At 42.7% G+C, this 17,004-nt stretch overlaps 1 protein-coding gene across 1 annotated transcript in view; it reads left to right on the forward strand.

Annotated features, from left to right (window-relative positions):
- Positions 1-17,004, forward strand: part of DDX10 (DEAD-box helicase 10) — a 161,055-nt gene that overhangs the window by 99,435 nt on the left and 44,616 nt on the right. Inside the window, exon 16 of the mRNA XM_069969768.1 lies at positions 3,469-3,525. Within this exon, the coding sequence (XP_069825869.1) occupies positions 3,469-3,525 (57 nt within the window). The remainder of the gene's footprint in view (positions 1-3,468; positions 3,526-17,004) is intronic.

The following is a 17,004-nucleotide window of genomic DNA, read 5'->3' on the forward strand; positions in this document are numbered from 1 at the left end:
AGCAATCCATACCGCAAAAGTTGGTCCGTTTTTTTTTTTGTTTGGTTTTTGTGGCACATATGGACATGTGAACTGGGCCTTTGAAATCTGTCTGACCTATGTTATGTCGGCAGTTGTGGACAGAGCTACAGACACAGGAATGGGGCCTACATTTTTCAGCAAATGCAGTGGCTGGTGTGGACCATACATGTGCGATCATTCTCCATTGTAACTTGACGTTTCGCACCTCCCATGAATTATTCGAGGCCATCTCTTCTTGATAGTCAACACTAGCCCATTCTTCGACCCCCAGCGATCAGGTTTGTCTGATCATATGTCACATCTTTAGACCACTTCCCTCGAAGAAAACAATTTAACCATTTGTTGTGTCCAGTATTCTAGGTGTGATTTTTTTTATTTTTTCCCCCCTTCTGTGTAATATCTGGGCACCAGCCACAAATTTCCCCATCCTCGCAAACAGAGGAATAGAACTGTGCCAGGGGAACAGATTTGCATTTGTGAAGTTCACACAGCGCCGCGAAAAAAATCTAGAGACAGTTTGGTCTCTCATACTTACTGCAAATTGAAGAAATAAATCATGGGATATCTCATTATATTTCTCCTTGCATACTGCGGCTGAATTTAAATTGCCTTTTGTTGCAGCCGCACCAAACGATTCTTCCTTATCATCCCAGACGCAGATGGCTGGGAATCAGGAGAGGGTGATAGGGGCCACTCTCTGCACTTTTGTTTTACACTGGCATCCACTTTGCTGAACTCTTCCGTCTTCTGCTTGTGATGTTATGGTATTGTGCAGTGTGGGGAATACAGCCGCCTCAGTCACAAGGAGGAGGAGGAGGATCATGTCTAGTCACTTGTTTTTCTTCCCGTTTACCATTTTGTACATGTGAATGCACATAACCTGTCTGGTGTAATGTTATCTGCAGTACCAGGGTAGGTATGTTGGATGCCAAGTATTTTTTATTTTTTTTAGTTAGTTGGCATTGCACACGGGTTTAGAGCTGACAGCACAGTCTTCATGCAATTTTTAAAAACCTTTTTATCCTTTTAGAAGCTGCATATTATACCGTAGTGGACTGAGTTTATCTAGTTATAGGAAGATACATGGTTAATAGTCTGCCTAAACCATCATCCATATGGCAAGTCTGTATGGCAGTATATGAGCTTGAGTTGCCACAATGTGGAATTCTGCTCTGCATTCTCCCGCCGTGTTTCTCCGAAAATAAGACCTAGCTTCATTTTGCAGGCTTTTTGCAGTTTGTGTGACATATAGGTCCTTTTCCTAATATAAGCCGTAGTTATGGTCAGCTGACACTGGGCGGGTGAGCATCAGCCAATCAGTGCCAGACTTGTTATGCTCCACCCCCACCAGCTCAGCACAAGCTGCAGGGGAAGCAGGAGGGGTAAGAAGATGCACAGTAGGGGACACTGAATATGGGGGGACAGAGGGTACATGGGCCAACTACAGAGTGTGAGGTATACAGTATGGGGACTACCTGCAGAGAGGGGATGTATACAGTATTGGAGAACAACTACTGAGGGGGAGGTATACATTATTGGGGAACAACTACAGATGGGGAGGGAGGTATACAGTATGCAGACACTCTGCAGAGGGAGGGTGGGGAAACGGCTACAGAGAGGTGGGAGGTATACAGTATTGGGGAACAACTACAGAGGGGGAGGGAGGTATACAGTTTGTAGACTACCTGCAGAGGAAGGGTGGGGGAACAGCTACAGAGAGGTGGGAGGAATACAGTATGGAGACTATCTGCAGAGAGGGGATGTATTCAGTATGGGAGAACAACTACCGAGTGGGAGGTATACAGTATTGGGGAACAACTACCGAGGGGGAGGGGAGGTATACAGTTTGTAGACTACCTGCAGAGGAAGGGTGGGGGAACAGCTACAGAGAGGTGGGAGGTAGACAGCATGGGGACTATCTGCAGAGAAGGGATGTATACAGTATGGGGGAACAGATACAGAGGAGGGAGGTATACAGTATGGGGGAATAACTACACGGGGGAGAGGATATTCAGTATGTAGACCTAACTATAGGGGGACTTACAGTATAGGAGCCTAACAACAGTGGCACATACATTACAGTGGCTGTATACCTTTATAAAGTGGGGCTACAGTGTAAGGGCATATTGTTTATCTCCAAAAATAAGACCTACCCAAAAAATAAGCCCTAGCCCTTTTTTCTGAGAATATAATACAATACCCTGTCTTATTTATTATTATAACAGAATTAGTTATACTGCTGTGAAGCATAGACGAATAGAACAGATAATAAACAGATAATAAAAAAAAAATCTCAATATGCAATTGGTGGTTTTATGGAGGTTACAGTATTGCTGTGTTATGGCTATGAAGCTGAACTACAGAAATGTAAACGAGGCCTAACTGCACTCATGACACTGAGCTAATGTTGTATCAGTTAGTTTATGTAATATATATGTATTATTTATTTTCTTACTTACGGTACATAAAATACATTTTTGTCATATTCCACCCTGTACACATAAAACAAAAAGTCTGCATGCTCACCTCCCCTGATCCCCCGCTACTGCACTAGTGCTGGCCAGTCCTTGATGTAGTCCTCTTCCTTCTGCTCACTACATCGGTTGAGCGCGCAGTTCCTGCCTGCACAAAATGTCGTCAGAAGCAGGAAAAAAAAAAGGATCACAGTGGGGGACCCCTTTTAAATCTATTATCTATAAGCCGGTGGTTGTTGGAACCAGACTTTTATCATTTAGTTCAGTGGCTAAATAAGGGAAGCAAGAGAGTTATATCTTAGCAATGGAAAAAGAGTGCGATATGTTTATGAAAATATTTAGAACAAAGTTTGTCATTTTGTTAAAAAAAAAAAAAAAATCCAAGTAAAAACCCCTAAATATTAGGTTCACTTTAACTTATTAACCTCACCATTATGGCTTGTGTTGTAATGATGATCAGCACCGAGCGCAATTTGTGAAATCTCTCCATTTACTTCTAGTAGGAAAGCAAAGCTCATTGTGACAACGATTGGTGCAAAAACAAGCGGGGTTCTCTGTGTAAGATTTCCCTACTTTTGAGTTCTCTCTCTCTCTCTCTCTCTCTCTCTCTCTCTCTCTCTCTCTACAAAAGTAGTGTGTGTGTATGTATGTATGTGTGTGTATATATGTATATATATATATATATATATATATATATATATATATATATATATATATATATATATTTATTATATGTATGTGTGTGTGTGTGTAATGAGAACTAAAGTAAAAGTAGTGTACATATGTGTTCCGCTGTGCTCCCTGGTGCCTGTCATGGGGCCCAGCAAGTATGGCATATATGCTTAGATAATACTGTATAGTTTTATTATTTACGCTTTGCACAACGCTTCAGTAGTTGACACTATCTGATGTAGTATATTGTGAATTGTCTAGTAATAGGTTGGTCCCGTTCTCACTTATCTGTGTCTTACAGGAAAGAAGATTAAAGGAAAAGGAAGCCAGGAGAGGAGCGAAAAAGAAGTCCGAGGAGGTAAGAATATCTGCTTTTATGGGACTCTACCCTGCAGTTTATCTAATGGATAGAAGAATATAACCTCAGTCCTGCATCCACTCTGCTGCTTTTCTAGATTACTGATCATTACCCTGTCTGTTACTCTGTAAAGGTTTTCAAATCTGTCGACTGAACAGCAAAATCCACCAAAATAAGTGTTAAATAAAGACCACACACTTGCCTTCCTCGCTCCCATATCACTGCTGGTATTACGGAGCTGCACTCCCTGCTGTGCCCTGTTCCATGTTTGGGGATGTGACCTCACAGGCTTGCTCATCCAATCAGAAGCTGCTTCAGTGTTTTCTTTTAACCACTGATTGGCTGAGTGAGCCGATGACATCACATCCCCCAAACCCAGATGCACTGGATAGCAGGGACCAGAGCTCCGTATTATGTTGCGGTTATATTACAGTTCACGTGAAAACTACACAGTTTAAGTTCTTTTGACCGCGATGTGTGTACCCATCCAAAATCAGATTTGGACAATAATGGGTTAACTTGTTCTCCCATTCAATGCTGCAATTTCTTAATTTTCTGCTTTTATATTACCAACATTGCACCATGTCCATGTTCGCTTGTAAGGTCACTACCGTCCTGTCCGTAGATTACACACATTCACCGTAGGCTCCTTCTCACTGCCCATCACGCTATGAACAATGCTCGGGTAATTATCTATACACTGCTATTGAAATGGGAAATAATTATTCTGTCATGAAAGATAGAAAGTCTTGTTCAACTAACTATTAAGAAGCACTTTGTCTTCTAACAAAGGCTCTAAATGGGGAGCTTTATGAAGCTTGGCAATGCAGGCTCCGCAAGGATTTAGATCATTTTCCATAAAAGAAAAAGAATAAAGATCATTTGTTCTCTACCCGTTTTGTCTGACAACTGAGAAGGAGATCACCTGCTTAAAGAGACACCAGCTTATTTTATACCACCATCCCTAGGCATCCCCTAGTTGCCTGGGGTGTAAAAATTAAAGTGTGATACTCTCCTAACCTGATCCCCTGCAATTGCTGTTCAGACAGCTCTTGGTCACTGCTGCTTCCTTTTTCCTATGACGCATCATCTCCCCATGGACTTGGCTAATCACCGACCACAGCAATGTCCCAGTCCAGTAAGTGACTGGCTGAACAGACATGATGTATTATAGAACCAGGAAGCAGCAGTGATGACCAAGGACCAGGAACCATCTAAACAGCAGCTGGGGGAGGGGGATCAGGGTAGGGGAGTATTATTTTCTGTTCTTACACCCCTCGAATACATGTATGCCTGAACAACCCCAGCCCTGTTTTTACATGAAAATGTACTAATAGACGTATATATCTTTGGACGAGAAAGCTCCTACTCATAACACTTCCAAGAGAGTGTGAGGGGTCATTCACACGTCCGTAGAATTTAATTCGTAGATGGTTGGTGTTCTGCGGAAAGGACCTTGGAGCTCCCAGCACCATGAATAATTATGATGTCGGGAGCTCGTAAAATGTTTAAAAGTACGGACTAGTGTACTGACACAGCTGCCGGCTTCCAACCTCATAATAAATCACGATGCTGGGAGTGTCCACGTCCAGTTCGCAGAGCACCGTCCGTGTACGGACATGTGAATGACCCCTAATTAGTTTTTTTTTATTTTTTTAATTTCTACCTTAACGTTCATTCATCTCCGCATACATCTCACACATCCTACTGTGCTATAAAGACTCTTTTAGACCAGAGCCATATCTAATCTATAGTGTTTAGGGGACACTGTGGGAGTCCTCGAAACTGGGTTGCATTTACAGTGGGAATTCCAGTCTTCCACATTAGCAGTTTTCACTTCTTTTATGAGTAATTTAAAGATTTCTGAAATGAACAGATGGTCTACTGCAATAAAATATCATTCAGAGTCAGCAGTAGATGTCAGATCTGTGTCTGTGATCCTTTTGTAGGTTGCAGACTCCTGATCAGAGTCCTGGGATAATGTCACAGCTTGATGTATAGTTCTGATCTCGGCCTTTTCTAATGAATACTGATGAGAGGGCAATCGTGTCATGCTAATAAATAGTCATCTTGTAGCTTAAATTGTCCACCAGTGATATGAATAGAAATCACTTTATAGATTACATAGTTTGTTATGCGCCGGAACATCTGAGAGCAGCCCACTGCTCTAGGCTGGAGAACACATCCATAGCCTTGATCTCGGTTCCTTTTCAAAGCAGGACCACAATGAGGGAGGATTATAGTAAAATGGTGGACTCTCCATTCAGTGTGTGCCCGAAGACAGCAGAGTACAGCTTTTGGCCACCAAAATACAGTTGGTCACACTGACCTGGTGTCATCACCCTCCTGATCTGTTCCCTACATTGTCATAGCATAACAAGGAATACCCTAACGGATGGACAAAATGAAACTTTCTTCTCCAATGTGCACAACACTCAGTGGCTAAGCCAGTATCAACCAGAATACAAAACCCATATAGCCTTTGTTGATGCTTAGTCCCAATCCTCTGACCTCTGGGGTTTGTAATGGGGTGTATTTAGGTAGCTTACATTAATTTCTTAGTAGTCCAGGATGAAGCCCCCAGAAAGTATTTTCTTTTCTTAGGGTAGCTTCTCATGTAACTCATTCGTTGTGGATCCCTTAAAGTGTCCCTGTCGTTATAACTTTCAAAATCTAAATCAACAATAGATGTAATATAAAGCAAGTTTGCAATATACAGTCATTTTTTTTTTTTGTTTTCATGCTGTAAAACAAAGCTATACTTACCAGAAATCCAGGTCTAGTCTTCTGAAGGCAGATTTTCTGACTTGTGCTGGTTGGAAAAAAAAAAAACAGACTAAACACAGGAATTCCGGCTAGTACAAAGAGTCACTGCTCCACCAATCACATGACTGTCTTCTCTCTGTGAGTTCTCGGATGGCCTGGGAAACACATGACTTCCTGTTTTCTGACTGTTTCCTGAAAAAATAGTCTGAAAACAGGAAGTGCCGTGTTTTCCATGATCACTAAAAGAAAAAAATAATGAATGTAAATTGCAAACTTGCTGTATATCACATCTACTGCTGATTTAGGTTTTGAAAGTTAGAATGACAGCGACACTTTAACTGTCATTCTGAAAAGGATGACATACTCACAGAGGGCTTTTCATCCCGCTGCGAGTATATAAACGCCGGGCCCCTTAACCCTCAGTGGCCTGGTGTATACATTACCAGTCCATGCTCCGGCTTGGCTTGGGGGCTGCTGGCATTGTGACGTCCTGCTCATCCGTATGCTGCCCTGCCGCACCTGAGCTGGATGTCAGGATGCCAGGAGCCCCCAAAGCAAGCTGGAGTGTGGACTGGAAATGTATACACTGGGCCATCACAGGTTAAGAGCGTCAGCATTAACTTTTTGATGCGAATTGCAGTGTGAAGTCTGCTGCGGATCAGTTACTTGTGTAGCCACCCTTAAAATACGTTTTCCTTTAAATATTTGGGTCCCAGTGATCACCATGCAATGGAAATGTTTCTCTGTAGGTCGTAAGCTCCGGCTGATCAGTTCATGTGAGAAGTCCTTGGAGATGGAAGGGCACAAGTTTCGTCCTATTGATTTGAAGCGCTTGACTTGTAGATAGTTTATGTAGTTCAGCAGGGCCGGGTGGGTGTTCTGACACTGAATCATGAAAAGATGCTTAATAGTGTCACCACGTCCCAATGATGAAACCAATTTGTCATCGGGGTGTCACCCTGTGAAATAAACAGTTGATGAACTTCTCTCAGACACGACGGGGTGTTTTCCTTGACTCACTGAACAGAATCTTCTGGCTCGGAGTCCAATTTATTTTGTACTTGGTGATGAAATGACATGTAGCGCTTTGATGCGTCTTATCCCTAAACGTCTTTCAGGATTATCCAAAGAATTTAATCAACTTAGTGTCTTAGTTAAACAAGACTATACGCTCGTACAGCTCTAATTCTATGAGTCTTCCCCAAACAGTGCCCGGTTCAATGACAGATGAGACATCGGCTTTTTTTTATTTTATTTTTTTGCTTTTGTTTGTGTTGCTGTTCAGCAACTTTTTTTTTAAACCCATCCCTGCATGGTGGTGGTGTTCTCCCCCCCAAAACTATAATGTTCAATTAAAGGTGTATTCCCATGTCAGCTAGCATTGTTACCCTTGTAGGACTTGCCAAGTTAAAGTAGTTATCCAGCGCTACAAAAACATGGCCGCTTTCTTCCAGAGACAGCACCACTCTTGTCCCCAGTTTGGGTGCAGGTTTTCTATTTAGTTCTATTGAAGTGAATGGAGCTTACTTTCAAACCAAACCTAAACAAGAGTGTGATGCTGTCTCTGGAAGAAAGTGGACATGTTTTTCTAATGCTGGATAACCCCTTTGAATATTTTTGAAAATACATTCATTTAGCAAACTCGCCTCCTTCTGATATGCTGCTTTTTTCCTCTCATTGTTGACAATTAGTTGTCTAGGTTACCAACCACCACTCTGCTCTAAAAACAGTGTTCTGGATGGTGTATAGAGATTTAATGTATATATATACTGTATAATATACATAAATATGTAAACTATTTCGATACACCAGCCTAACCATGAGCTGTCGACAATGGGAGGAAAAGATCAGCATATCAAGAGAAGGAGGCAAGTTTGCTAAATGAATGTATTAGCAAAAATATTTAATTTGATGAGACCTTCAGGTATAACTAGTTGAGATGGGAATACCCCATCTCCATGAAATACCCTTTTTAACAAAGTGCATTTAGATTGAATCTCATGTGACAGGAAGGTAACCACTAGAGATGGCGAACTTCGGGCACGAACTTCACCCAAACCTGAAAACTCTGCATTTGATTACCGGTGGCTGACGAAGCTGGATGCAGTCCTAAGGATTCCCTATGGCTGCAACTAACTACTTCAGCCACCGGTAATTAAATGCAGAGTGTTCAGGTTCGGACAGACCAGAGCGTGCTTGAAGTTCACTCATCTCTAGAACCACCAGCACTTTTAGATTTAAAGTGTCACTGTCGTTTCCCAAAACTTTTCACATGTCATAGAGATGTCAAAAGTTTTAATCGGTCCAATCGGGATATAGAGCTGATCCTCTCCTGGCTCAGTGTCATGTGATCAGTCTGACTTATCATTTGGGCTCCATAGAGCTCCATTATAAGTCCGACTGATCACATGACACAGAACTGGGCTCAATCTCCCGATCTGTAGGGGTCTGAACACTCAGACTTTTGAGATGTCTCTATGACATGTCAAAAGTTTTGTGAAATGACTGTGACACTTCAAGTATTATATGGTTGCCACTTTCCTGCACAGGGATGTATACACACATAGTATTGCCTCCCTGTTGCGAACTATAAATCATGGGAATCTAGTGAAATTTTGCCAATACAAAAAGCTCCTTTGTCCTACTTCAGCTTCTGGCTATAACTTTTCCTCCTTCCCTCTTCATAGACTTCTATGGGTGACATGTAACCTAATCCCTCAGTGAGTGTCTCCCCGCTCACTTTTTCTCAGTAATTTATAGCCTGGCAGGGTATAATATAGTTTTGTACGCTTGATTTGATGGAAGGCTTGTTGAAATGCCATTTATATGTCATAATTATGGGAACGAGATTCCTTTAAGGTAACCGTTCCTGCTCTTTGTGTAATCCCCTTTGAGTCTAGTCACACTGCAGTAATGCTCCTGTTCTCGCCACCTCCGGACACTGGCCAGAGCCATACTTTCCTTTCACCTACATAAACGGTACATACAGTACAGTAATAACAAATTATGCCATAAATAATATGCTTTTATTACTTGGGTAACTATGGCCCCATTCACTCTCGGGCTCTATGGTAACAGGCTTAGCAGGCTTTGGAGATGACATTGCTGATGTGGACGCTGGTGGCATTGCCCACCTACAAAGACCTTGAGAATTGTCAATTGTATCTGAAAATGCCAGATTTAAAAAGTGCAAATTGGACTCCACGGGATAATGTTAAACCATTTTCCCCTCCTGCCGTAGAAGCGGGGGCTAATTTCTTCATTACGTCAAGACCTTTAGGAAGTGTATGACTCCTACCTGCTTCTGCGTCCTCCCCTCGGGAGACCATTTACCCGGGCAGGTGGTGTGGGCGAGCGTTGTCATGGGATTTTGTTCTCTTGGCAGCTCTCCATTGATAAGATGACATTTAGGTCAGGTTACCCTGCGTATACCAAAACCTATATGGGATGTTTCCTTATGACGCATTATTTTTTTTATGATTTGTGCACTTTGTGCAGTAATTCCATAAGTAATTTCCTTAATCCATACAGACGTAGCAGAGCTGTGCTTCCTTTCTGCACACCGATGGCTCATACTGTAGGATTTTTTTTACTGTCTTTGTTTTTCTATTTCAATGCAAAAATAAAAACCTGGCTGCAGCCTCATGTACCATCATCTTATAAGGTCAGCCGTCTGTCCTCGAGTCTCATGGTCACAGCTGTCATTGTCCATCATATTGTCCCTCATAAAGTTGCTTGTTTTCTGTCCCCACTGTCTCTCTGTCAGGTCTTCCTCGCAGCCAGTGAGAAAACTCTGTGCCGAGTCATGCTTGGTTGAATCTGTGCATGAACCATATCATGGAAGTCCACATTGGCTTTTTCTTTTTGTGCCGTGATTAATAGATTCCTCCCTAACCCAAACAAGCAGTAATCGATTAATCTAGGCTGGTGGGACAGGCAAAGCTGCCGGGGACTGCTCAAGGGTCAGGCAGCATGAAAGTTATGACAAGTTTCCAATGAAAGGAAACAGATTAGAAGTTGACTGAAGGATCAGATTACATGCTGCCTGTAGAAGTCTATGGAAAGAGGAGAAAGGCAGGGAGGCAGAGAAACTGCCGAGACTCTAGATGGGCTTATTGTGAGTATTAGAGCTTACCTCTGGGTTTACAGGGTTTTTCTGGGTAAATTATATTGATGAGTTGTCCTTAGAATTGCTGAGCAGTCAGTGATCAGTGCGGTGCCCACTCAGCTGTCCGACTCACGCACTGCATAGAGAATGGGACCAGAAGCAGTTGGCTCTGTTTACTGTATAGCAGCGGCGATGTGTAACTGCAGATCAGCTCCTGCTCAAATGATATGCTGCTGGGCTGCAGTAAACAAGTTCGGTCACTGCACAGTGAACTGAGACAACAGCCCCCCCTTCTCGACGATCAGGGACTGATGATCTATCCTCGGGTAACCTCATCAGTATGTTTTGCCCAGAAAACCCCTTTAATTTACAGTTTACACCGCTGTTACTCTATAATGTCCTCCATGCTGCTTCTTGCTTTCAAAGTGTGGTGTAAGGATATAGGAGCAGGATCCTCTATTCTGTGTATGTCAGACATCATAAAATGTAGATTCAGCCCACTACCTCAAAGACAACTGAAAATTAGAGATTAAAATAGCCGAGGGAAAAACTGGTGAAAAATCCTATATACGAGCTATATATTGGCTGAAATAGCGTTGTTCCTCATGTACACACATAACAGCTTACTCTGAAAAGCAACAGGTATATTTTAAAAGGGCGGCACTATGTTTCACCCTTAAACATGATCATGCCCCTACCCCCCCCCCCCAGGTAAATTATAATAAAGGGGATTAAAACTCACATTATATATTCTCACTTCTGAGTTATTTTCATATATAGGTTACAGATGTTGTGTGACAACCTGTAATTGCATTCATTAGCGGTTGTCACCTTGCTTTTTGCAGATCTTCAGTAACATATTAATCTGCACTGCTAAATCTCTCCTTTTCCTACTGTTCCGCTTGTCTGTCCAGTCTGTGCTGGGATTCTAGCATGTTATTTGTGAACAATAAAGATTGGACTAAGCAGCGCTAAAGTCCTACCTAGATATAACAGAGCATGGATTTAGTAAAAACTAGTAGTGGAACGTACACAGAGTAAAACTATAAGGGAAAGATTCCAGGTTTGGCTTGCAAAATAATGCAGTGTAAGGCGTAAGACACTGGCCATTCTGTGACCCGTCCGGGTCACAGAAAGGCAGGTTGGTGTCAGAGAAAATCATCCCAGCCGGTACTGCAGTACTGGACGGATGATCTTTACTGCCGCTGAATTCGGATGTGGACGCATCCGTGTTCACCCCCATCTGAATTCCCCGCTGCTCACAATAGAGCATGAGGCCGGAGCCGCACATTATTCAATGAATAGCGGCCGCAGAAAACTGACATTTCAGTTTCTTGGCGGCGCCGCCGGGGATCCTGGCCGGAGTGTATACTATGTGTATACACTCCTGCTGGGATTCCTTCGGCTGCAGCACAATGTAGGTAAAGTATTAATCATGGCAGTGTTGCAAATCGGCAACAATGGCCGTAATTAATACTTTACTTACGTTGTGTGAACATAGCCTACAACTGGCCTTAATGATGGAATGTGACTGCGTCCCCCTCCATGACACCTGTATAATATCAATAAGTAACGCTGCATCTGTGTCTGGGCTCCGCAAGGCCACGTAGGGTAGCTCTTAGATGTTTTTTTCAGAGTTGTTACCTACAATTACCTTGAGAACATCATTTTTTTTTACTTTGTGTGATATTAAACTTCATTGTGATAATTTTTTTTTTTTTGTGTGCCGAGACTACATATGATCATCTTCGGACTACGCGGAATATGCTGCAGAATTAATTTATCCTGTGATAAGAGACTTGGCTCTGCCGAGAGAGACACTATCTGCCAAGAGCACATTTATTTCAGCCTTGGATATTCTGCAGCGATTAAGGAATCACAATGTAGCCAGCAGGTCTTGGCTGACTCACAAAACCACCTTGTGTTTGCTTCGGTACTGCTGCTTCCTTATACAAAGGCAGAATAGTTGTATCATAGGAGTTTGAGAATAGGAAGGAAAACACTTTAGCCAATCAAGCTAACTTAGCCTTTCCTTACATCTTTGCTTTGTCTTTCATTGTAACCATATAGTAAGCAGGATATAAACTTAAAGGAGAAGACCAGTGCCGGGCCCAAAAAAATTTTCAGGCTGGGAGTGGGGGAACATAAAAAAGAAAGTCGTATTCACCTGTCCTGGTGCTCAAGAAGCACTGCATTCTGCTCCTAGACCCCGCTGGCTGTCTTCATAGCTCCCCGCCAGCTACGTCACAACCTTCTTGACGAATGCCCCGCTCAGCATCAGGGACACCACTGCAGTCACTGATTGGCTGAGTGGGCTAATTCCACCTGTTCGTGACTTTGAACCCGGGTCGTGACATGCCTGCAACCTGGGAAAAGATGACAGGTGGCGGGGCCTGAGAGCCCTGTGATGCAGCGGAGCAAAGGCTTGGGGAGCATTAAGCATATTGGCGGGGTTATAGGGTGTGAGAAGCAAGACTTTCTGGGCGTGCACCACAAAAATTACTGGGAGATGTAGTCTGATTGCGGTGCACTGGAAGAAGAACAGCATAAGAGCGGGCAGAAAATTAAAACAGAGAAACCACTTGAAGAATATACAGAGGGGGACATAGGTAAACAAAACTTGCATTGTTAATTTTTTTAATTTTTTTTTTTACATTTTTAGCAAGGCTGTCCCATAGTTCCCCTTTAAGTTGTCTGTCTGTGGTGTATAACAGCCTTACAGCTCTTCACTGGTGTAGATGATGTTGGAGAAAAAGAAGGGTTAGGCGGTGAAAATTGAAACCACCGACCCTTCTTTCCCCCGGCATCATCTGTCAGGGAGGGTTGTTCTGAGCCAGAGCAGTCTGATTGTCATACCCCTCCCGATAGGGAACACATAAGCCGAATGCTTATGTGTATGGGGGGATCTGGGGAGGTAACTGTGGATTGTTATTGGGAATATTGTTGCCCTTTTCTATTCTATTGACCGCCTACAGCAAAGTCAGTGCTCTCCGTCAATAGCCACATATATGTTGTTCATCTTAATAAACCCAATGCAGAAATAATGTGAACTGTTCTCTGTATATTCACATTTGCTCACAGCATAGAAGCCCCCTAGGTCTCCATCTTTCTGGGCGGCCACTTTATAAGTAAATGTATCCATGTTAAAAATGTTCATCTTTGGAAAATAGCCACTTTATCCGAGAGAATTACTAGTGGTAATAAGTGTTTGGCCAGGATCCATTCAATGAATTAGATTCCCAGCGTATCTCTAGCTATGACAGGTGACTTTCTGCCTGACGGATGAATTCCCCGAGGGCTCTTCCAGCTGTCACGTAGCGAACATGGATATTGACCATGGCCGTTCATGTGGCTGTCATATCGAAAATACGACTGTCATCTCCCTAAGTGTGTGCATACTGAGGGATCACATCCAACTTGCCTGATTTATTTTTTTTTTTCTTCTTTTCACTTATTCAGGATTTTACTGCTGGAAATGGCAATGAAAATGTCAGAATAGACTCAATATTCATTATTTAGCAGATTTTTTAAAAGGGTTTTGTAGAAGGAAAAGATAACAGGGAAAAGGTAGCAGTTTTATTCTATATTAAATTTTTATATAGGATTCTCTGTATAACAAATTAATTTGGGAGATTTATAAAAATTGACATTACAGGCACTGATCGAGTTTTAAATAGAGAAGTTTTTTTTTTAATTCTCTTAAAGGGATTCTCTACCTTGGACATTCCCCACTGGTTTGAAAGTTCTTTAAAGCTTATCACATAGTGTTTTTGTGCTGGTATCTCCAGCGATCTGCTGCCATCTGGGATGGAACCTGGTAGTAAAAGTGTTCAGTTTCCCTGCAGCACCCCCAGAGGAGAATTTATGCATTACACAGTTGCTCATTCATATCACTGGCTGTCTATATAATTCAGGACAGGATGACTCTTCCATAGAGAGATGCTCTTTATAACTGCCCTCCACCCTGGCCAAGAGAGTAATCCGTAATGTGAACCATATTCTCTAATTTTGGGCAACCCCTTTAGGTCCTTCCATTATCATGAGAGTTTTGAGAAAGAAACCATCAGTCACATCACAGAATATTATTCCAATTCTGTCTCTTGTAACAAAGCTGAAAGTAGTTGGGATCATCTTCTTAACACTTGGATTTGCTTCCTAAAGTCATCATACACTTTATACTTCTATTGTTTGACCACCAGTATAAAGTGTATGAGGGTCTTCCAAGATTCATCTATCGGCAGAGATAGAGGTTGGACTTGCTGGCATTTCACTGCCTGACCCCTTTTTTTTTTTTTTGAGAAATAAGCCACCATCAGAGTTGTCTGGCTGTGTCTTACCCCTCCCCATAAAAAATACAGGAAAGTTAATGTGTATGGGGAAGGATGGGAGAAATAACTGTTGGCTCAAGATTCGTTCGGCTGACAATTATTGTAGGTGTATGGGGACCTTAAAGCTGTGGTTAGGAATTGTTGTAGACTCTTAAAGGGTTCCCTATTAAACATGGCACACATGTCTGTAGGCAAGATTTGGGTAGATGGCACTGCTCCATTATAAGTCTGAAGCCTGTACCTTAGTTTTAACCCTTGTAAAGCTAAATACTCATAGGCCTCTCTTCCTTAACGAATGGTCACACAAAGATCGCAGACCTTTATGGTGGTACATATAGGGGAGATTTATGAAACATGGTGTAAAGTGAAACTGGCTCAACTGCCCCTAGCAACCAATCAGATTCCACCTTTCATTTTCCAAAGAGTCTGAGGAATGAAACACGGAATCTGATTGATTGCTAGGGGCAGTTGAGCCAGTTTCACTTTACACCATGCTTGATAAATCTCCCCCTATGTGTCTATACAATTAATAACCTTCCTTTGGCTCTTGCCTTTTCCCCTTCTTCCATTGGCAACTAGTCTATGGCGTGATAAGTGTCGGCACCGAAAGGTTCACGTTCTGCACATGTAGTGGCACGGTGCCAGGCTGTACATTTAATGAAAACACCGACAGGTCGATAAACATAAGAGTTATGTATGCTGGGTCCCTTGGGGTGAATTTTTCCCATATGGCTTATTAACATTCTGCAAAATCTTGGACTTACTCCAATCATTCCAAACCATGTTAAAGCCCCAGTCTCATGATGGGTTTCCATGTGTTCTCCACAGTTCAGTGTGAAGAAGCACAGCTTATATGAGGGGATTGGGCTACCAAGGCAGCCATGCCATGCCCTGCCATTTGAGTTCCATGCACGAGCCCTTTTCTAATTATTAGGGCTTGTGCATGGACCTTGTTGGGCAAGGGACATTGCCGCAGGATCCAATCCCCTGGCGTGAGCTGTGTCTGGTTTTTACTTTGCTGCTAGTAAATATAGATTTTACTGTTGAATATCTAATAAGACCCAGATAGGCTGTATAATACATCCAGCTTTATTGTTCTTTACGTTATATCTTGAGACGTCTCTTTACATGTAATGCAATTTGTATTGCAACCTCTATAAAGAATACAGCTCTCCGATTGTACTTCTTTATATCTGATAGATAGGCCGGCACAGCTTGTTCAGATGTCTGTGTATTTAATACTCTACGAGCCAGGGGACGCCCATGTAGCACAAATGTATGAAGTGCTTTTTCAGTTTTATGTTATTTTTATCTTTTGTTCATAATTAACTTAATTGGATTATTCACTGCCAGAGGGGACTGGATCTGTAGCCGGCCTCATCTCTCTGGCACGGAGTGCAGGCTGCTGATTTCACGTTGCTAATATTTACTCTTAGGATTAAAAAAACGAATGAAATGTCTATTATTTTCTGGCTTTCCAGGCAGGAGCAGAGCGCGACGCGTTTTCCAAGTAGTGGATACTGGTGGCTTTCAGGTTCTCTGGTTCCTTCGGTCAGGCTTTGGGGCTTACTACATATTTCTCTCTTGTAGCTCACTTGGGGGTCACAATTCTACCTGGCTATGGATCAAGAAGGTCCATCCCCCGCGGCAGCTTTACCCCTATGCTACAGCAGACAAGGCCACTGCCCCCCCCCCCCCCCCCCCCCCGATGCTATATTAAAAGGGCAGCTGCTCCACCCCCTATGCTGAAAGGGACAAGGTCATTGTCCCACCTGCTATGCTACTGGTGGTAAGACTGCTCTCCCACTCTCTAGTTAGAGCGCAAGCCCACGGTAGCAAATGGGGTGGGGCAGTGGCCTTGTCTACTATAGCATAGTAGACTAGGCCACTATGCTATAGTAGACAAGGCCATTGCCCCACCCATATGCTAAAATAGTCAAGACCACTGCTTCATCCCATATACTATAGTGGACAATGGTGTTTCCTCACCCTATATGCTATAGGGAACAAGGCCACTGCTACACTCCATGTTCTTCAGTGTACAAGGCCACTGCCCCACGGATATGCTATAGTGGACAAGGTTGCTACCCCACCCCATATGTTATAGTAGACAATGCCGCTGCCCCACTCCCATATCCTATAGTGTACAAGGCCACTGCCCCACCGCATATGCTCTAGGGCAGTGATTTTCAACCTTTTTTGAGCCGCGGCACACTTTTTATACTTAAAAAATCCACACCACCAACCAAAATGGCACAAAATGACACTAAAACAGTA

The sequence above is a fragment of the Dendropsophus ebraccatus genome, chromosome 5 (assembly GCF_027789765.1).
Source record: "Dendropsophus ebraccatus isolate aDenEbr1 chromosome 5, aDenEbr1.pat, whole genome shotgun sequence".
NCBI classification, from domain to species: domain Eukaryota; kingdom Metazoa; phylum Chordata; class Amphibia; order Anura; family Hylidae; genus Dendropsophus; species Dendropsophus ebraccatus.